The 21469-nt window shown below is 44.2% G+C and overlaps 2 protein-coding genes across 6 annotated transcripts; both read right to left on the bottom strand.

The window, feature by feature from the left end:
- Positions 1-370: 370 nt before the first annotated feature.
- On the bottom strand, positions 371-11896 carry ccdc135 (coiled-coil domain containing 135). 5 transcript variants are annotated; one of them, XM_008414929.2, is made up of 18 exons: positions 11771-11896; positions 10019-10143; positions 9141-9279; positions 8925-9050; positions 8456-8689; positions 8245-8391; positions 6904-7122; positions 6687-6824; positions 6119-6185; positions 5916-6044; positions 5712-5840; positions 4152-4387; positions 3820-4017; positions 2831-2941; positions 1836-1937; positions 1565-1759; positions 1130-1272; positions 371-588 (listed from the first exon to the last, which is right to left on the bottom strand). In XM_008414929.2, the coding sequence occupies exons 2-18, from the start codon at positions 10135-10137 to the stop codon at positions 501-503; spliced, it is 2520 nt and encodes an 839-aa protein (XP_008413151.2). In that variant the 5' UTR covers positions 10138-10143; positions 11771-11896; the 3' UTR covers positions 371-500. The 5 variants fall into 5 exon arrangements, with proteins under 5 accessions (XP_008413151.2, XP_081465526.1, XP_008413153.2 ...); XM_081609400.1 differs by lacking the exon at positions 11771-11896 and having other exon boundaries at positions 10019-10162; XM_008414931.2 differs by lacking the exon at positions 11771-11896 and having other exon boundaries at positions 8456-8650; positions 10019-10162.
- A 4609-nt stretch (positions 11897-16505) lies between these two features.
- LOC103468080 (uncharacterized) lies at positions 16506-20495 on the bottom strand. The gene is made up of 5 exons (XM_008414934.3): positions 20259-20495; positions 19960-20179; positions 18172-18504; positions 17437-17534; positions 16506-17170 (listed from the first exon to the last, which is right to left on the bottom strand). The coding sequence occupies exons 1-5, from the start codon at positions 20292-20294 to the stop codon at positions 17072-17074; spliced, it is 786 nt and encodes a 261-aa protein (XP_008413156.2). The 5' UTR covers positions 20295-20495; the 3' UTR covers positions 16506-17071.
- Positions 20496-21469: the final 974 nt, after the last annotated feature.

Below are 21469 nucleotides of genomic sequence, written 5' to 3'. Positions count from 1 at the left end.
GCCACTTTGATCTAGTGGTTTAGTGTCAGTGATGCTGTTTCAAAAGGACAGGAAAATATATATAATACATAATATCAGTAAATATCGATTATAGGTCGTAACAGCAACGTTATTTTTGACATTGGCCCAAAGTTGTCATGTCAGTTCATCACTAGTTTAGATCAAAGCTGATCAACGGGTTAGAACGGCCTAGTTCAAGTCTAAAATAAATGTTTATGGATCATCTCCATCCAGTGTGGCTGAGTTTGAGCTGCTTTATGCAGAAGAACAGACAACAAATTTAATTCTGCTTTTTGTTCCAGATCAACTGAATCAGCAATGGAAAAAAAACAACATTGTGGATTTTCTACTTGCTGCAGTTACAGAAACATCAAAGTCCAAACTATTTATTCCACTCGTCTGATTGATACATGGCGTTTTGGTGCGACATCATGGATCAGCGAAGAAAAGGACACAGAGCAGAAACTCCTGGTGGCTGGAACAGACGGATGCTGCCGAGTTCAGTGGTTGAAGTGAGAGGAGAGCAGAGGGTTCTGCTGCAGCTTAAACAGGAAAGCTTCATGTTTTTCCTCTAGTTTCTCCAAGTGCCTGTAAAACACACACACACACACACACACACACACACACACACACACACACACACACACACACACACACACACACACACACACACACACACACACACACGGCTCAGCAGGCTCCTACAGGCTCTGGTCCAAGCGTTCCCAAACCCTGCAGTTCTAATCTTGTTGATTTCAGCGTTCCTTTGATGCTGTGATGATTTTTTATTATTAATCCACAACCTTTAAAGATGTTTTATGCTGTGTGATGCGTCACTCTGCAGGAATCGCCAGGTTGCTGCCGGCCGACTGTCTGCAGTGTGTAGGCAGTGGGACTCAGTCAGGACCATCACTGCACAGCGGCCGGCGCTTCACGTTGTCGCTAGAGGATCTGAAAAGTCGCTCTCAGCTTAACCCTCTCTGCTCATCCCAACACATGGCCACGCCCCTCAGTGTCAATTGGCTCCGCCCACTTTGGTAGACGTATTTCAGAGTTTGCCTGAAACAATTCCACTAAAGGCGATGCTTTCACATCCAGATTGGTTCCACTTTAAATGGCGTGTGTTTACCTGTCGAGGCGCCTCTGGGCAGCAGATATGTGAAACTTTTTATCCCAGCACAGGTGACAGGCGAGCTCCGCCTCCTCCTGGCTCATGATGGGGTCGTGCGAGTGGCTCCTGCTGTCATTCTCCTCTGCTTGGGTCTCAATCACCTGAACACACATGGATGGAGGAGCATTGGTGGAGCAGTGTTTTAGTGTGAACCAGGGGTCCCCGAAGTGGGGACATCGGCATCCTGCATGTTTTATTCTCTCCCTGGTGGCAGTAACAACCTTTTCAGCTTGTCAATGTTCCTCTTAGGCCTCTAATGAGCCGTCATTTGATCCAGGGGTGTTAAACCAGGGAGAGAACTAAACATGCGGGATGCCGGGCCTCCAGGACCCACTTTGGGGACCCCTGGTGTAAACAGACAGGTGTTGGCCTGCAGGCGGAGCTCTGCCGCACCGTTTCTAAGTTCCTCTCCAGGAAGTCGGTATGCCTCCTCAGTTTTTCTTTGAATGCCTCAGAGCAGCCGTGGCAGAAGGAGGTGGCCTCCTCTGGAGTGAGAGACTCTGAGTTCCCGAGCCGGGCCAGGTACGGCACCATGACGTCCATTCCCAGCCGATGGAGGATAAGGGCCTCCTCTTTGGACGTGAGCTCCTGCAGCAACAGACATGAATCACTCATGGCGTCACGAACAGGACTGACCTGCTGTCTGGGTGGACTTCGCCTCTACCTCCTCCCATTTCTCCCTGCAGGCCATAACCTCCTCCAGTGGGGAGGAGAACACCTCCAGCTCCTTCTCCTCCTGCTTCCTGCATTCCACGATGGTCTCCATCTGCTCACATCAGGTAAAGTCAGATTCAATCTAAAACTCTCAGAGCTTTACTGAACTTAAACGTTGGGTAAACATCAGCATTGACCAGAGCAGCTCGTTGGCTGGAGGAGATGGAGTTTCATTGGTTTCACACCATCCACAGTAAAACTGGCACCAGTTCCTACGACAGTGTGAAGATCCTCGGCTGCGTCGTGAAGAGCGGCGCTATGCAGCGAGCTAGGAGAGCGTAGCAGCAAGATGGCCGAGCTGTCTGTGTTATTTCTATGTGTCTTACTTTAACTGAACCATCTCAATCTTTCAACCAATCACCAATCACTTATGGTGCGTTCACACCAGCCCTGCTTAGTGCGCTGTCATCCAACTCCAGTCCGTTTGCCCAGGAGGTCCGGTTCGGTCGTGGAGGTGTGAAAATCAAACTCTGATTTGGACCAAGAGAGCCAACTCTACAAACGTTGGTCTGGGTTCGGTTCGGTTCGGTGGCAGTCGACTCTGGTTTGAATGTATGTGTGGAGACCGCTCCAAAAGCAGGAAGTGGACTACAGTGCAGGGCATTCTGGGTAAATACAACTAAAACAAATTTGCATAGCGGGAGAAACGGATCATGGCCTTTTACCAAAGAGAAATCCTACAGTAACTAAATTAAAAATGAATTATCTTCATTTTTAAAGAAGTAAAAAGAGAAATGATGTTTCTGTTTGGAGAGGCTTCTCTACCTTAGGGGGCTCAACTGCACAGAGCAGCTCTTTATGTTAGTCAGATTTATTGTCATCATGTGGTACTAATCAACACATCAACAGTCTGAGCTTTTCTTTGGACTGTGAAAGAGCCGAGTCTTAGCAAAGAAAAGCAGAAGGACAGAAGATCTGATGTGATCCAGCTGAGGGACGCAGTACCTCCACCAGAGATGCTTTGATTTGGAGGGCGATGTTCTCCTCTTCGCTGATCAGGTACTTCACCAACCTGTACCAGGTCAGGGGCCCAGGCGGCTCCTCAGCCTGGTCCACCTGAACACACGCACACGCACACGCACACGCACACACACACACACACACACACACACACACACACACACACACACACACACACACACACACACACACACACACACACACACAGAGATTCACTAATAAAACAAATGCTTTCATCAGTCAGTCCAGCATACTCGCTCTCTGGTGTTCTGGACCGTCTGTGTGTGCTGGGCTTCCCCACAGAACCGACATCCCACCAGGACAGAAGAACAAACTCCAAATCTAACAGACTGGCTGCCAAACAAAAGGAAAGTCATATTTTTTAGTCTGAAGCTCAAATGCAAAGTGTATTTTTCACGCTGTGAATGAGAATCTGCACATGGTGTTTAGAAACGATGCACAGGATTCAGAAAAAACAGAAGCTAAATCTGAACTGTGCGTATCGGGTGACTTGTGTAAATGTGAACTCTCTGATTCAAAGGATGAGGAGAGGCCTGTCCTGGAAAGAGACACACACGCCACTGTGGGTCATTACATTAGATTACATTATCTTTTAATTTTGTCCTAATGAGGATCCTGTTTTTATGTCAGTGTGTTTGTACTTTATTTTTATGTTTTTTAAGCACCAGACCACTTTTAGTTGCATTATAATCTCATTTTATGGGAGATTAAGAAGAAGTGCAACACTGCAAAACAATTTGTGAAGCATCAAGAGTGAAACTTATGATGGAGGCGCAGAAACTTCTCATGTTAACAGGGAAAACCTGCAGATAGTGAAAACACCTCCTAATGCAGATGTTAAACCTGCGGTGGGTCATGCTTGTCTGTCTTTCTGCTGAAATGAGATTTGCGTTCAGTGACGTTCAGACAGGAAGAGGTCTGAGAAACGGCCTCAGCTGCAGATTCAGCCGTACCAAGAAGATGGAGAACATGCTGTCTGTGATTGGCTCATCATCTTCTATTCTTTTGAGGCTCTTCCTGGAAGGGATAGTGCGGTGGTCCATGAGGTGATAGAGCAACTCGGTCTTCATCTCCGGCACCAGAAACACCCGCTGGGCCACGTCTTCGCTGACCGGTTTGGAGGGATCCCTATGGAAACGCTCCACCACTTTCTGAAACACACAAAAGAACAAGAGCCGGGGTGCAAAACCATGGAAACGCTCCCAACCGTTTGGTCGTTAACTTTAAGATTACACATCTATTTGAACCGTCAGTGCATATTGTCCAGCATCAGTTTATCTCTTACCAGCACATTGAGATTCTCCAGGGTGGTCTCCTGGCCGTCCTCCGCAGAATACGGAGGGGGAATCATCCCGCCCTCACGGAAAAAAATCTGTCTCAAGTACAGGAAGTCGTCTCGGTGCTTGAAGGATTGCTCTATTGCGTGTGGCGACACCACGATCCGCTCCAGGCCGTCCTGTTCGGGGCGGTGGAACCTCATCTCTCGCTCAGTCCCAGAGTCCACTGGCTTCCAGGCGTGAACTGACCAGAGCGACGGACACCAGCATTACAGTCACTTACAGGACCATAAGAGCAGAACATCAGGCTAAAGAAACCTTCTGTTCAGCAGTAACTAGCTACATTTACTCAGTTACTTTTACTTGAGTAACTTTTTTAAAAAATGTACTTTTTGGAGTATTTTTACTACGATGTCCTTTTGCTTGAGTAATTTATTATGAAGTATCTCTACTCTTACTTGAATAAAATTCGTCCCTCGAATGAAAAACAAAGACAAGCTGCAGGTTTTATGAACGTCTCACAAGTTTTATATAGAAAGAAACTGATTTGGAAATATTTTCTTTGACCTGATTCTGTAATTTTTTTGTTATGAATTATTGTCCTTTTGGTCCCTAAAATACCAACATTTCCACTTGACTTAACATTTTTGTCAAAATGATGATGTAATTTCTAAACATTAAATGACTGATAATGTGATCAGTCACTACTTGTGTATCGTTTTTTACCAGAACTTTTTTACTTGAGTAATTTTTACATTTGCCTGGATGCAGTTTTTGTGTCGGGCTGCACAGTGGTGCAGTTGGTAGAGCTGTTGCCTTGCAGCAAGAAGGTTCTGGGTTCTGCATGTTCTCCCTGTGCATGGTGGGTTTTCTCCAGGTACTCCGGTTTCCTCCCACAGTCCAAAAACATGACTGTCAGGTTAATTGGTCTCTCCAAATTGCCCCTAGGTGTGAGAGTGTGTGTGTGCATGGTTGTGTGTCTCTGTGTTGCCCTGCGACAGACTGGTGACCTGTCCAGGGTGACCCCGCCTCTCGCCCGGCACGCTAGCTGGAGAGGCACCAGCAACCCTCCCGACCCCACTGAGGGACAAGGGTGCAGGAAAATGGATGGATGGATAGTTTTTGTGTCCTCTGCTCTGGCTGCTGCTGTTCATGTCAGTCCAGGCAAACATATGAAGCCTTCATCTGATCTTGAAGATCAGACTGAAGTTCACCACAGATCTCCTCAGGCTAAAAGGAGCTCACAGTGACGAGGCTTTAGGGAAATTCTCACATTTTTCTCAGTATTTTCCGTTGGTGGGATAAAAGTTACCCATAACGCACCTCAGGCTGTAACAGAGGTCCTGACCTGACAAAATGCTAGCAGACCTGAGGAAGAGTTTCAGAGAGCTAAGAATGCTTTAAGCAGGGAAACATGCAGAAAGGGGAGATATTTTCTAATTTTGTTCTGTTTCATTTTGCTCTGTCCTGCTTGGTTTGCACCAGGATATTGTTTTCTCCGGGTTAAACAAGCAGCCAGCTGCAGCTGGTGAGCTCCTCCGGGTTGCTGCGCTCAGCAGTCGGCTTACATAAAAGGTCGAAAGTTCGTCCGGATTTGAAGCGCTCGGTGGTGCAGTTCTCCAGCTGGTTGAACTCTCTCTCCTCCAGGTTGTCACTCCTGTGCTTGTACCACTCTTTGACCCCGGTGACCTGTGTGCCTTTAACATAAACAGACGCAGGATCAGAGGTGATGGCGGATGGGACAAAGGGAACCGTCTCTGACAGAGTCTCACAGCTCAGGTCTTGGTACGTCGTTAATCTGGAGGTGAGGCCGTCGTTGGTCACAGTGGATGAAAACCGCTCCAGCAATGCTTTTCTGTAGCGGGTCTCCTTCTTCCCTCCAGGAAACCTCGTCTCCAGCTCTGAGGGGCAGAGGGACAGGTGTTGGGCGAATCACAGGACAGGTGAAGGTCAACAACCTGCTTCACGGTTTTACCTTTCCTTGTGATGTTGATCCTGCTGACCCAAGATCTCATCAGGAAAAACTTCTTGGGAAAATCTTCCTTCAAGATAACGATTCACAATTAATGGATGAACAGCAGTGAAGCAACGCGTTGCTGCAATCTCATTACTTTGCTCCAGTAACAAGCAGGTGTCAAGCCTGGCAGGCCACCAGGCTTCACTTGCCTCCCTCCAGGCTGAATGTGAAGGAATCAGGCTTAAATATTCAACACAATCCTTCAGACAGCTCTATTTTTGGTGATGTAATATTTTTGGGATCAATAAAGTATTTTTGAATTTGAATTTAAAAAAACAAATAAAGTTTTAAAAGAGATGTTTTCATTTGATTAAGTTTTATATGATGGAAAAAGCAGAAGAAATGGAATCAGGCGTATTTATACCATTATTCAGGTGCCGCATCATTTTTTTGAAATGTAACTAAGTAAAGTGAGTATTAAAGTAACTAATTACTTTTAAAAATAAAAAGTAATGGATTACTTTACTTCTTGGACAGACAGACAGACAGACAGACAGACAGACAGACAGACAGGTGTGGTTCTGACCTCCAGCTCGCTGGCAGGTCGTCCGATGAAGCGGTTCTCCATCCTGCGGTTGACGGCCTGGATCAGCTGCTGCTGGCTGACGCCGTCATGGAGGACGGGCTCCCACTCGGTGGAGTTCTCCAGGTCAAACTTCATGTCCTGCTCACAGCAGAGGGAGTCTGGTAAGAGTGCTGGCGGGTGACCTGGGCCGGTTCTGTCTGGCGCTGGGTGGACCCGCCTTGCAGCCGTGGCTGCAGTCCTGCCGGTTGACGTAGTAGTTGAAGGGGTTCCACAGGCTCTCGATGCCTTGGAAGCTGTTGTGTACGGTCGGATAGCTGCAGCCGGTCAGAGGGTCGATGAAGAAGTTCTCCTCGATGCTGCGCCGACCCGACAGAACCAGAACCCAGGAGTGGACCCGGAAACCTTGCAGGGGATCTGGAAGATTGGTTCTCTGTTCCTGCTCATGGAAAGAGACAGGTGATGAGGTAGATGGATGGAGAGAAGGACTGGACTAGAGATCAATCGATTAATCCCATTCATCGTGATTAGTAGATTATTCAAATAATCGTCAGCTAATTAATTCATAAATGAATCATTAACTGGAGTATTCAGACTCTAAAAAGGCCATAGCTGAGAGAATAACACAGAGCAGGAACTAAGCAAAAACTAACAAAATACGTTTTGCATTTAAAGGTGCAGTATGCAAGTTTACAAAACCTGTCACCATGTTGTGACAGTTTATGACAGATAATCTGTGAAAGGATCGATCTCCACCTCGACCCTGAGCTGCTACTGCCATGCACCAAAAACAACCAATCAGAGCCAGCAGGAGGGGCTTAGCGCTGCCAATCAAACATATGTACTTGCTGCTAAATGTGCTAGTTTTAGCAGCATTTTTGTTGCATTTTGAGATGCAACAAAAACCTAACATCCAACAATGCACCTCATTCACCACTACAACCGTGTTATGTCTAATACGGAGGTTGTCCCTGCTGACGCGTGAATCTTGCTCTACTTTAGTACAACATGTTTTGAAAGAAGAAATTTCTTCCTTTAACTCAAATGACATTTGAATCAGTAGAAATGTGAACTTGTGAATTACAACTCGGATTCCGGTCCGTGTGAGATCCTCATATTATCTTGACCTTGAGTAAATTAATATTTCCATATTAATTTATTGGCCGTCATCGGTGGCCATGCTAACTAGCCTTAGCATTCATTACATGCTGTGCTAGCTGCAGCGTAGCAGAGAGCAGCGCCACACTGGGGGGTGATTGACAGCGCTAAGGTGAGGGTCTGGACCCTCAGCAGGCCTCATGAGTCTGTGTCTGCCTCTCTGCTGCTGGAGCAGGATGATCTGGACCCTCTGGGGAACCGGTCAGTCCTGCAGAATAATATTAAACCTGAACATCAGATTTAGACCGTAAACATCCGACGGGACGGATTTCTGCTCAGCCTGATGAATTTTATTATTAATTATTAGCTGTTATCTGTTTTACCTGGAATCTGTTCACACTATGAGATTCCACAGCGTTGAACCTTTAGTTATCTGGTTCTGAGGTGAGCTGGAACATTTTACCTCCTGCAGCTCCTTCTCCAGAATCGCAGCAGCCTCGGCGTCCAGCCTCTTCTTCTCCTGATCTAACAGGAAACGGCTCCTCAGCTCCATCGAACACTTCACTCCGTACTTCTTCTGCGGCTGGTCCGAGGTTTCGCCTTGGTCGCTCTGCAGACACAAATCCACTCAGAAACCTTGGAGTCTGAGCGGTGTGTGTGTGAGGCAGACCTGCCTTAGCCGTGGTGTCCAGCAGGGGGCACTGCTGCATTCTGAGGTCCAGCAGACACATCTCCCTGGCCGCGTAGCCGCTGACGACGTAGGCGTCGTAGTTGAGGCCCAGCAGCAGGCTGCAGAGCAGGGTGGACGACTCGAAGCTGGTGGCCTTCTGGCTGCGCAGCACCGCTGTGGGGGAGAACAGCTCGACGGGCTGCAGGGCCCGGTCCACAGCCGCGCGGTCAGACACACACTGAGGACATGGACGTGTGGTCCTGATCTAACGCTCTGACTAACGGGTCAGCAGTCAGACATACCCTTAAACAGAAAGCTTAACGAGAGACATGATGGACAAAACTATCTGTCCATCATTTCATCGTAGGGGGACATTTAGCCTGTCCACAAGACATTTAACGTGTCCACTTATCTTTACCAGGCGTCTGTGTGTGTGTGTGTGTGTGTGTGTGTGTGTGTGCTGCCATACTGACCACCTGTGTGGACTGCTCCAGCAGCTCCAGGGACAGGAAGTCGGCCACCAGTGAGGAACACTCCTGCCAGCTCTGGAGCTCCCACAGGCCGGTCTCTGTGGAACGGAGAGTGGTGGACACAAACTTCTGGACGGGACAGGACAGAGACAATTGTGGGGCTCAGATGGTTTAATGGTGGCAGCAGATTTTAACTGGTAACCAGTAACCGCTTGTTACCCTGACTCCACATTCATTGACCGGGTAGAGCAGCAGAGGTTTACGGTCAGGATGCAGCAGCAAATACTGACGCTGGAAGTTTTCTGCGATCTCCAGCAGGTGCTCCTCCTTTTGAGAGTTGGTCTTGTAGGATTCAGGGCTGCAGACGGACAGCAGGGGGCGACTCTCACTCACCTCATAACATGTTTTTGACAGAGGAGGGAACAACGCAGCATTTCTGATCCTGTACAATCTAATGGACTTGGTTCATTCAAAATGCCATCAGTGATACTTAAAGCTAGAAAGAGATAATTGCCAATTTATTTACAAAACAACTTCGACTTCAGTTCAAGTGGCAGAAATAACAGTTTGAAAGTATAAAGTCAAAAGTAAAACTAAGGGTACTACTTTGAAATAAATGTGCATTTCAGCAAAATTATGGGAAAAATGCTCTACCAATAAATCAGTTCAGAACATTTTATGAGACAAAAACGATTAACACTGATCAACAAAGAGGAGAATGACCTGCTGCTTCCAGCTCATGGTCATGTAAAGCACAGGGTCCTGAACATTAAGCTTGTAATTATTCAAAAGGGGAAAGATTGTAAGAGATTTCTCTTCTTCCTGCTCCCTTTTCTCTCAGGTAATCTGTTAATTAAAGTTAACTAATTTGTTAAACTGAGTGAATAAACGGATTGATTGGTATCTTTAAGAAGCTCAAACATTTTCATCATGAAAATGTGATACGTTGATGAAACCTAAAGAAAAGCTGCAGCAGATTTCTCTGCCTGTTGTCTGTAACCCTGAACATCTTCTGCAGCTTCAGGAATAAACACGTTCTGCTCATTATCTCCACCCTCCTCTGCTGTCTGCAGGCTGCTGCTGCTTGAGTTGCTCACATGAACGGATCGTCGATCACGTCTTCCTCCTCCTCTTCCTCCGACTCCTCGGAAAAGGTTACCTTCTTCTCCATCTCTTGAAATTCATCGTCAAATACAAACTTCCCTCCGGCCTCCATTTTCCTCTGGAACAGTAAACATGGATTTATGCTGCGTTCGCTCCCTGCAGACGCTGTGAAGCGGTTGGTGAAGCAGAACCTGAAGAAAATCTTTTATTTTTAAAATAAATTAAAAACACATAGCAGGTTGTTTCCGTCTGTGAATCTGCTCTTTACAACCACGAACTTTGTTGTTTTTATCTGAATTTTATTAGAGATCAACAGAAAGTAGAGCAAAGATGTGAAAAAGGAAGTTTTAAAGCTTTTCCTGAGAGCCTGTTGCAATAAGCAAACAGTCAATTAATGGCATGATGAATAAAAATAAGCTCAATCATTTCAGTTCTGGTGATTAATATCTCCTGTTTTCAGAAACTTCATAATCCATTTTATGAAATGAATTGTGATGGTTTCAGTTGTGTGTATTTTAAAATTTTTGTTTTGGGTGTCATGTTTTATTTGGATATTTAAAATGTTTTCTAGTTCCAATGTTTTGTTGGGCTGCACAGTGGTGCAGCTGGTAGAGCTGTTGCCTTGCAGGAAGAAGGTTCTGGGTTCGATTCCCAGCCCCGGTCTTTCTGCATGGAGTCTCCATGTTCTCCCTGTGCATGGTGGGTTTTCTCCAGGTACTCCGGTTTCCTCCCACAGTCCAAAAACATGACTGTCAGGTTAATTGGCCTCTCTAAATTGTCCCTAGGTGTGAGTGTGTGTGTGTGGTTGTGTGTCTCTGTGTTGCCCTGCGACAGACTGGCGACCTGTCCAGGTGACCCTGCCTCTCGCCCGGCACGCCAGCTGGAAATGGGCATCAGCAACCCTCCCAACCCCACTGAGGGACAAGGGTGTAAGAAAATGGATGGATGGATGTTTTGTTGTTTTTATTTTACTAAATTAAAGTTTGTTAGTCTTTAAGAGGGCGGATTAGGACTGTTGTCTTTATATTACTTGAAAATAATCTCAAAACAGCTAAATTATTGTTTATCTCAATAATTACTGGAACAATTAGTCATCCAGAAATGTTATACATGAATTTGATTTATTTCAAGCATCCATCCATTTTCTATGCACTTGGGGTGACCCTGGACAGGGTGTTGTGGGCTGTGGGTCACCCTGGACAGGGTGTTGTGGGCTGTGGGAGGAAGCCAGGGCACCCAGAGGGAACCCACCATGCACAGGGAGAACATGCAAACTCCATGCAGAAAGATCCCGGGCTGGGAATTGAACCCAGGACCTTCTTGCTGCAAGGCAACAGCGCTACCAACTGCGCCACTGTGCAGCACCCATTTCAGACCTGTTTCAAACATTTATATATTGTGCAAGAATAGCTACTGTTGCCAGGAACTGGATTCAGGAGGCATTAATAATTTAATTTGTAAAAAAAATTGTCTTGCATAAATGTATGTAGCTATTTTCCACCAAGTAATAAAAAGGATAATAGTAACCTTTACAGGCTGAAGGCGGCATGAGGTCAGAGTGAAAAGAGAGAGAGCAGCAGCACAATGAAAACCCTGAACGTTGCTAGGCAACAGACCGAAGCTAAAGGTGCTAACTGTGGTTAACTTTAACCGCTAAATAAAAACCAGTTTATAGCGGTGACATTAGTTAGAGTCGACGGATTAAACAGGTCAGTCCACAGAAAACAGAACAAACATTTACTCACCTGATCTAAATGGAGTCGGAGTCGTTTTTAAAGCAAAGAAATAAGCGATTTTAAACCAGAAACAATAACTAAACCTGTTAAAACAGGATCGCTGGTTCTCTGTATCCATAGTAACAGAACGACCACGTGACGTGTTATCAAGATGCGTTCACGTAACCTCGTAGATCGTAGAACTTTCAGCCATTTACAGATTTGGAGTCTCCAGAAGGCCAATGAACCGCTTTGACTTCTTTGGATGATTTGCTTTATATTTTAAGTTATCTGAAAAGCCTAAAGCGGAGATGTGTGGAGATGTTTAAAGTGTGTTCAACATTTAAAGAGCTTTTTACAGCAACGTTTCCAAATGCTGGTAAAGTTTACCTCCAGACATAAACTTTGAGCTATAAACTATAGTATGGAATAAGTGGAAAACTATTTTATTTATGACACACATACAAAAAAAACCTTTCTTTTTCTATTTATTTAGTTATTTTTTAAACAATTTTCACATTTCTATTCTCATTTGTATTCCTAACAATTAATACTTGTAGTTTTTTTGTATTTTTGATTGAATTTCCAACATTTCTATTTGTTTAAGTTTAAGCTGACATAGATTAAATTTTTTAAATCTATATTTTAAAGAAAAGGCATCAAAAGCTGCAGGATACATGAAAATTTCAGACATATTTGGATTAAACACATTATTCATATTAACTGTTGAACAAACTGGGCTATAATGAAACAAAGATGTAATTTCTGCCTTTTCACCTAATTTGCTTCCAACAAAGTGAATTCAGTTTAAACTATAAGCTCTACTAAAAATCCCATGGCTGTTTATACTAAAAAACGTTAAATATTGATAATATTTTATTTGCTCAGGAAGATTTGGGCGATGCTGATCCATCACTGAACTCTACGTTTCAGTTTTGGTCGTCCTGTTTCTCCTGGTAGAAGATGTTTCCATCCGGCTGCTTCATCCACCTCCGGCTGATCTCTGCAGTCTCTCCTTCAGCTTCTGCTGGAGCTGAGATTAAAATAATAATTCAGCAAAAACAGGCCTTCTTTCACTAAGTTAGCCTAGACTAAGCTATTCTGCATCACACAATATGTATTTTAATGATATAAAAATAAATGTGTTGAGAATGAGAACCTAAAAAATTTAAATATAAGTAAAGTTTTGGTAAAGCCCTTTTGCAATGAATTGCATGATTTCCCAGGAAAACCATGTGGAGTTCCAACATCTCAACGTTCCCATTGTACCACTGACCTACAGTCGTCATGATGCGCCCTTCTAAAGCTCTGGATTGAGCTAAATTAAAAAAATTACATCTACATCTTCTCAGGTTTATCCCTGTTCCTACCCTGATGCTGTCGCCACCGTTTCTGCTCCTCCACCATCAGTTTTGCCTTGTTTAGAGGTGGAAACACCAACATTGTTTTCAACAGACTGAGTGGCTAAAGCTCCATCATCATCACTGGAAATTATGCCAAGTAAAATACATTTTGCCTTTGAACTCCAGTCATTAGTGAGATATCTGAAGATTTATACTTTTTTCTTTAGGATATAAAATGCAACACCAACTTATGTGCAAAATGCAAAAACTAAACAGTTTGTTCATGAGCTTCCCATCTCTTTCCATTCCCTCTAAGACAAACAAAAACTTTCCATAGGAAAGAAAGAAAGAAAGAAAGAAAGAAAGAAAGAAAGAAAGAAAGAAAGAAAGAAAGAAAGAAAGAAAGAAAGAAAGAAAGAAAGAAAGAAAGAAAGAAAGAAAGAAAGAAAGAAAGAAAGAAAGAAAGAAAGAAAGAAAAAGAAAGAAAGAAAGAAAGAAAGGAAGGAAAAATACACCCAAACTATCTGGAAAATTTGGAGTAATTTTCACAAAGTAAGTCATCTGACATTTCTGATTGTGTCCCCTTCATGTTGGCAGTCTGATTGGTTAATAAAGGGATATTTTCATGTGCAGCCTCGTCTCCAAAAACATGAACATGGAGTTAATAGATCCATTTTCAACCAGTTTCTGCACCAAAGAGTTAAGAATGTGGAAACGTTTTCACCAAGGTTCTTTAAAGGCGTAGATTTTAAAGGGACATGTTACCACTATGACTGCATGTGGTCATAATGACCAGGGTATATATATATAAAGGGGTTCCCTGCAAACCCACAATTAATTACAACTTGTGCAACTTATTCTAGTTTTAAAACTCATTGCAGTTGTTCAGTTCTGCCAAGACCTGCAGGACAAACCACTTTACACGAGGATGTGATGATGATGAAAACATCTTCAACACCAAACCAAGAAACGTCACCATAAAGGTGAAACCTGCAGCGTGAGGCCCAGCAGGCCTCCCTGCACAGCGCCGCCCTTCAGGTCCACAGAGGAACTTCCCACCAGCTTCACCTTCATCACATGGTTGGTGAACGGCACTTCTGCAGAAACACAGAGCGTTTTGTTAGCAGCATGTGTTTGGACCTGCCTCCATGTGTGATCGTGAACTTTTAGTGATCAGCTGACCATAGTAGCAGATAAAAGGTTTTGTCAGGTGACATTCCCAATTCACCCAGTATCCGGAGTTGGTAAAGTCCATTCCTGCACAGTTCTCCACGGGACCTTTGGGTTCTCCAGACGCCCAGTGAGGATATGTGAGTAGGGATCCGTTGGACCACTTCCTCTGGTCCTGAAGAGCCCAAGCCAGACGGCTTCCTCTGCAGGTTTAGCTGCCTTCAGGTTTTCATTGTCGGCAGAATGTCTCACGCTGGCCAGGTCAGTGTAGTGGGTTCTGCAGTAACTCTGAGCCTGAGTCCAGTTCATCAAGGTGTCGATGACCGTAAAGGAGGCCGTCAGCCCTGAACACAGAGACAGGCTGATGGCGGACATGTTGCATTCTCAGCACTGATTATCTCAGATGTTTAAACTGCAGCCCTGCAGATAGAAACTCCTGAGGCTGTTGATGTTTTGGCTCACATTAGTTCATCTGCAGTGGAAAACTGCTAAACTTTCATACTTTTTACAGGAGACATGAAACCGTTTCTGCAGAGAGGAACTGGTTGCATGTTTTCCCAGAGCCAGAAAATCTCTTTAGATATAAAAATAAAAAGCCCCAATTTTTGCTTTTCATCTATTTTGTTTTCCAAAACATTTTATTCTGATATTATTATTAATGGGTGGGAAATTTCAAAAGCATTTGAAATGCAAAGTGTTGCATTGCCGTCCTTTGAGAAACATGGTACGCTCAACTGAAAAGGAAATTAAATAGTTAAATAAAACTGAAATACTCAGCTCACCGCTGACAATAGATCAGATAAGTTTACGCAGAACGTCACAACCAATATCGTTCCAATCTCCGTTTCCAAGCAGCTCCAAGCAGCTCTCCCTGTCTCCGGCGTTGTCCGGACAGCCAGTTTCTGCAGAGAGCCTCAGAGTTTTGGTGGAAAGCTTCGTCTGACAGGGTGGGACGACCTCCAGCTGTCCACATCATCATATACATCATCATAACCCCAAAGGCCTCTGGGCAGACCTGTGATTGGTTCAGTTATTATGATGATGTTGTTCTGAATATTTCAGCACGTACAGCTGAAACCAGACACTGATATTAACTACATTCAAAGACACATGAGAGTCTTTTTTCCCTGTCTAATGTCCACAGTCTGCAGGTTGGTTTTGTGTCAGATCTCAGATTTGGTGTTAAATTCTCCTGGCCGTTTCCGTCCTGCTCAGTCTGGGTTTTCTCTGCTCTACTCAGATTCCCTCCAGTCATTTTTTACCAGTCAGCGAACAGAACGAGAACCGTGACGTCACAGCCGTTCAGCTTGCGTCGCCCACGCTCCCAAGTATTTATTTTAAAAATCTGACCATTTTTAATGACTTTTGTGTTTATTTTATCTGAGAGGAAGTTTTATTCTGTGAATGACTTTAAATCGTTGCAGTAAGAAGCTCTTGGGTTGGAATCCAACCGTCCCGCATGAAGCTTGTATGTTCTCTCTGTGCATGGGTGGGTTCTCTCTGGGTACTCCTACAGACTGATGGTCCAGAGACCTGTGGACCCCTCTATCCACCGCCACACTGAAGGTTTTCAGGCTGTGTCTCATGTTGTGTTAGTCAGTCCTACTTGCGTAAAGAGATTTGCATCCATCCCTGACAGAGTTACCCTGAGTCAACACCTCCACTGAGTCAGAATGTGAAGTGATTAACATTGCAAACCTTATGGAAATAGATCCTGTGCAGCAGCAGAGGAAGCAGAGATTTAAAGGGATCACAAAGATTTGTTGCTGCATGTCAGGTCAGATGTAGGAAGAGCTCAGACCCAAAGATGGAGAGGAAGTTCAACCATTTAACACTTTTACTGCGATTTAGACTCAAAGAGCTGAAGCAGAGACAGAGAAGTGTTACGTCAGTTACGGCGGCCATTTTGTTTGAGTCGACCGTGTTCTTGAGGGTCGTCACGACCTCGGCGCCGTCCACAGTCACCAGGTGTGTGTAGCTTTTCCTGCAGTAGCTCTGAGCGTCTGCATTTCAGTGAACTCATGTTTGTTTTGACATCTATGTTCTCTGTCCAAACTTCTGCTGTTCATTTGACTCCTGGTTTCGCTGCCTGCAGGTGCGACTCACCTGGCAGATCAACACCTTCAGGACGGAGAGTCGCTGCTCAGCAGGAACCCAGACATTAAAAAAACGTGTTTCTGGAGCTTCATGATGTTTCATAAGGATTACGAAACAGAAGAACAACATGGTCCAAATCAAACGTAAATAAGAAGAGAGTGATGGACGTGACGTTTGACTGATTCTTCTCTTTTTATTGCATTTGCTTTTACACTTTTAAAACCTCCAGACACAGAAAAAGAATCTCCACGTTTCATTTCATTTATCCTAGAAGAGAACAGATTTCATCTGAGTTTAGTTTAAAAGCAAAAGGTTTCAGTTTGCAGCAGTGAAACTTCACTGTGAAAGTTAGCACGATGCTAACAGGAGGAGACGCTTCTGTTTCAAACTGAGATGAAAAACCAAAGCAATTAAATAAATATAATAAACAGCAGTGTTTTAACAAGCAGCAGAGTTTCATGACTTTCAGAGTTAAAGTCTGACTTCCTGTTAAAACATGAACAATGTGGGTTTACTCTGTGATTACGGAAACAGTAAATCTGCACACACATATTTTTCTCGTAAGAATGAATGAGGTTTGGTTTTTAGAAAGATGAAATTCTTACAAATGTTTCAGTCACATTTGATTAAGCTAAAAAATCACAATGTTCTCATGTGAATTTCATTTAAAGCCACAGAAAACATGAGCTGCATCCCTGGAGCAGATTTCTCCTCCTCATCCTCACACTTCCTGCTCCGTGTAGAAGATCTTCCCACCGATCCGCCTCCAGCTCAGACTCAGGTTTCCTGTCAGTCCGTCATCCTGCAGCTTCCGTCTGAGCTGGAAAACAGGAACAAGTTATGTTACCATGACGACGCAGATGATACCTGGATCTACATCGCGACGTCATGAGGTGACCACAAACACAATGAAGCACTGAACAGATGATTGGAACAAATAACTTTGTCCAGCTGAACAGAAACTGAAGTTATTATCTTTGGAGAGAAGCAAAACGAGAGAAACAAAACAACTGAACTCCAGGAAACTGAAAGCAACAGAAACGAGCCAAAGGACGAACCAAACCTACAGAACCAAGCCGGGTTTACCTGGTTGAGCAGGTCAGTCTGGACCGCAGCGTCATTCAGGTCCACGGTGGAACTGCTCAGCTTTACTTTCATCACATGTTTTGTAAAAGGAACCGGGTCTGAGGAAGGAAGCAGAACCTTTAAAGAGGCAGTACGATGTGTTTTCCAGGCACAGAGAGACATTTTATAATACAATCAACTATCACCATTACTGTGAGTTACTAAAAAATATATATCATTTTACTTCCTGTTTTAACGGCTTGAAATTGGGCCTTTGTTTCTTTAAAAACTCCTGCTCCTTCTGAAGCTCCGCCTCCAGGAAGTCGTCCCAACGTAGCTCCTCTGTTAACCCTTTAAGGTTTGTACCAGCGTTGCTCTGAGCAGCAGCTCCTATGTGGAGCTCTGCAGCTCCACCAGCTGATTGCTAATTGCTGCTGGCTAGTCTGAAGGAGCTGAGTGGGGGAGGAGCTGTGCTTCGAAGGCGGGGCTAGGTCCACCCAAGCGTTTTGTGCAGCTGAATGGTTGCCATGGAGATTAAATCATTTCTCAAACATGCATGAAAGAGTCAAAGCAACACTCCAGGGAATAACATTATGACATGATGGAAAGCTAAAAAGAGGACAGTTTAACACGATGCTGCCCCTTTAATTAGTTACATCATTTCAGGCTGGACTGTTGTGCATCGGTCCAGTGGGAAAAGCTTCCGACCCTAACATGTTCTACTTCTTTGCTGAGCAAAGGTAATAAACGGCGCACCGTAGTGGCAGATGAATGGCTTGGCGTAGCTGCACAACCAGTCCCTCCATCTGCCCGCGTCGTTGAAGTACGCTGTGGTGCAGTGCTCAGTGGCGCCATCAGGCTGGCCGGACGTCCAGTAGCTGAACGTCCTGCCGTCTCCGTTCGACCACTTCCAGGTGTCTCTGTAAAGGCCCAGCCAGTAGGACTCCCCTGAAGGCTTCGCTGCCAGCAGGTTGCTGTTCTCTGCGGACGTCCTCACACTGGCCAGGTCCTTGTAGTTCGTCCTGCAGTGGCTCTGCGCCTGGCTCCACGTCATCAGGGAGTTCACAGCAACAAATGACGCTGACTGAGCTGAAGGCAAACAGAAGTTGGACTGTAAAAAAATGTTACATGCTGCGTGGAACCACTGGGAACATCTGCTGCTCAGGGAAATGTCCAACAAGGAAAATATCAGAGTTAAAATGTAAAAACATTATTCACATTGCTGATCAGCGTGTATAGATTTAATGATGCACGGGTGAAACCAGGTATTTACATATTTACTCGGTTTGATTGGGAAACAGAACTTCACCTTCTGCTCCGTCTCCAGCTGCTGTGGTTCTCTTTCTCTGAGCTCTGCTCAAACCAACCAAAAGGTTTGAAAAACCTGTTCCCCTCCTCACCTGTGGGGGCGCTGCAACAAGGACCACTGACAGAAACAACACTAAAATCTCTGAAGAAGACTCTGGGCGCAACTTCCTTTTCACCAAAAGGAAACAAACATGGAGTGGCGTCAGATTTTAGCGGTTGGAGTTTTTCTCTTTAGTCTTCGCCTAAAAACCACGAGCCATTTCTGCTGCTAGCGCTAGGCTAGCACGTGTTTTGTTGTATTTACCCAGAATGCCCTGCGCTGCCGTCCACTTACTGCTTTTGGAGCGGTCTCTGGTCCGCTTAGTGCATTCAAACCGAACCGGAGTTCACTTCCACCGGACCCAGACCGAGGTTTGCAGACGAACTACTGTTACTGTGAATGTATGCTAATTCTGCATTTCTTTATGCGAAACATGAGAATATTAAGACGACTTTAGAGACACTTTTTCTAATTTTATCAGACTGTGAAGTTTATTTTCAGTATTTGGTAGAATAAGATTTAACTTTAGAGAAATGTTTTAATCTTACCATGACAGTTTGCTGGTTTTCTGTCCCGTTTCTCCTGACAGAATTGGTGTAACTGAGTTTAGGCGTCTAGTTCAGCCTTTTTCAGCACTCAACGCATTTTTTAGCGACTGAGAGCAGAGTTTAAATATTTTCACGCCAAAAACATGAACCTTATAGCTAACATGATGGCAAACTTTGGGACATTATCTCTTTTGAAGACGCTTTTGTTTTTAAGCTTCAACTTTTGATATCTTGATTTGTTGCTTCCATATGTCCGCATAACGTTTTTTCATAATTATACCGTGTATTTGTGAGAAGCACCGAATGGCTCTCAGCAGGTTTTCACCTTTTTCCTTAAACATCCTGTGCTCTTCAAACCTGCGTATAATTGTTTGAGCGGATAAACGCGGCTCGTTCTGAAGGTTTGAACCAGACTGATGGAGAGTCACAGTCCTCCACTTCCTGACTGATTTCCCCCCGTAGCTTTAAAAGCCATGACATCATCGTCTGGGCTTTCCCTAAACGTCAGCACACTAATGCAAACTTCTGATTGATTATAGATAATTATCTGGAAATGTGAAAACATTGTAGAAAATCAAGGCAGATTTGTTACAGAGCATGTAAATGAATTTGTGTCCAAACAGTAAAATGGATTTTTTATTTGCTCACCGCTGCTGACAGACATGCAGAGAGGTTTACGCATCGCCTCACATGGAAGGTCGTTCCACTGCCCAAGGTCGTTCATCTCTGAGCAGGGCTCGTTGGAGCCACGGTTGTCTGGCTGCCCAGGAATCCAGTTCCTGTACTGGGTGCTGTAGCCTTGGTAGAAGGGGTCGTTCACCAGAGACCACCTCCAGCTCTGGACGTCTTCGTACAAACCGATCCAGGCCTGCAGGAAGCAGCAGCTAGAAGGTCAGGATGACAGGAAGCATGGAGGAAACATCCAGCTGAGACTAAGCCAACCTTACATCTGTGTCTCTGCCCATTTGGGTCAGGTTGACCATGTTGTTCAGGGTGGTAGCAACGTCCAGGCTGCCCACAGTGGCCAGGTCTGTGTGTGTCTGTCTGCAGTAGGTCTGCGCGTCGGCCCAGGTCTTTTTCTCGTAGATGAAGTGATACTGACGCGCAGCCAGCGAGGCGGCGGCGCACAGAGCTGCAGAAAACAGAAAATAAAGTGATGAAGTGCACACTGCAAAAAAACCTAAACCTTACCAAGTAATTCTGGTTTGTAGTGCAGAAATCTTAGTTCACTTGAAAAAAGACAAACTTAAAAGCAGCTTTTCAAACAGGAGCTGGTTTTCAGCCAGTGTCTCCTGAATATGGATGAAAAAGTTTCTAGTTTCACTGGCAGATTATTTAACTTAAAACATTTTCCATCTTATAGAAACAATATGCTAATTTCATTTAATCAATATTAAGAACATTTAGACTTAAAACCAGCTCCAATTTCTTGCTTAAAAGTTACTTGTAAGTTAGTTTTTTCTTATTTCATTAATCTAAGAAATTTGCACCAGAATCACTTGGTAATATTTTGTGTTTTTGTTGTTACAATTTATTTTATTAAAAATGATTTTCATCAAGGAAAATGTGTTCAGTAAACTTTGATGGTGACCCTGAAGTAACGGATTCAGTTTAAAGCAGAGAAATGATCATAATTTACCTGAAGCTGTAAAGAAGAGCAGAACTTTCTCCATCCTCTGTTCTCCAATCTGTGGCTTCACAGATTTACCCTCTGACTTTAAACCTGGACATGCAAAGGTTTTGATTTAAATTATTTGCATTTCAGGCAACAATGTGTATTTTGAGATATGAAGTTATGTAAAAAAATTTAAACAAGTTGTAAATCACTAATTTGACTCCTTGGGCCTGATGGGACGCGTCAGGCTGCAGGTTCTTGGTACTTATTGTTGATTCATGAAATAAAACCAAAGCAGAGATTCACTCCGTCTGAAACATGTTCAGAGATAAAGATACTCTGCAAACTTTATTCAAAATTAAAGACTCTTCTGTGTTCAGGCTCCTTCACAGTGGCTGTAAAATTATTCAACTTCTTTCATGTTTTATTGCTTTTACGAATCAATTACCACAAAATTTGTCTTTTATGACAAAAAATCCTGGAGGAAGGATCTACGGTGACGCTGCGTTGAGCTCCCATGATGCATCACTCTGTCCTTGCAGG

This window comes from Poecilia reticulata, chromosome 7 (genome assembly GCF_904066995.2).
Source record: "Poecilia reticulata chromosome 7, P_reticulata-male-v2, whole genome shotgun sequence".
Taxonomy (NCBI): domain Eukaryota; kingdom Metazoa; phylum Chordata; class Actinopteri; order Cyprinodontiformes; family Poeciliidae; genus Poecilia; species Poecilia reticulata.
This window is presented reverse-complemented; position numbering and strand designations above follow the sequence as displayed.

Coding starts and splice junctions, on each gene's coding strand:
- ccdc135 (XM_008414929.2), bottom strand. CDS start 10,137: ATGGAGGCCGGAGGGAAGTTTGTATTTGACGATGAATTTCAAGAGATG. Junction 7,123..8,244: donor TGGAGAAGGAGCTGCAGGAG/GTAAAATGTTCC, acceptor TTCCATGAGCAG/GAACAGAGAACCAATCTTCC. Junction 4,388..5,711: donor ACGAACTTTCGACCTTTTAT/GTAAGCCGACTG, acceptor CGCTCTGGTCAG/TTCACGCCTGGAAGCCAGTG.
- LOC103468080 (XM_008414934.3), bottom strand. CDS start 20,294: ATGGTCAACCTGACCCAAATGGGCAGAGACACAGAT. Junction 20,180..20,258: donor AAATGGGCAGAGACACAGAT/GTAAGGTTGGCT, acceptor TGCTTCCTGCAG/GCCTGGATCGGTTTGTACGA. Junction 18,505..19,959: donor CTGCATGTCTGTCAGCAGCG/GTGAGCAAATAA, acceptor GTTTGCCTTCAG/CTCAGTCAGCGTCATTTGTT.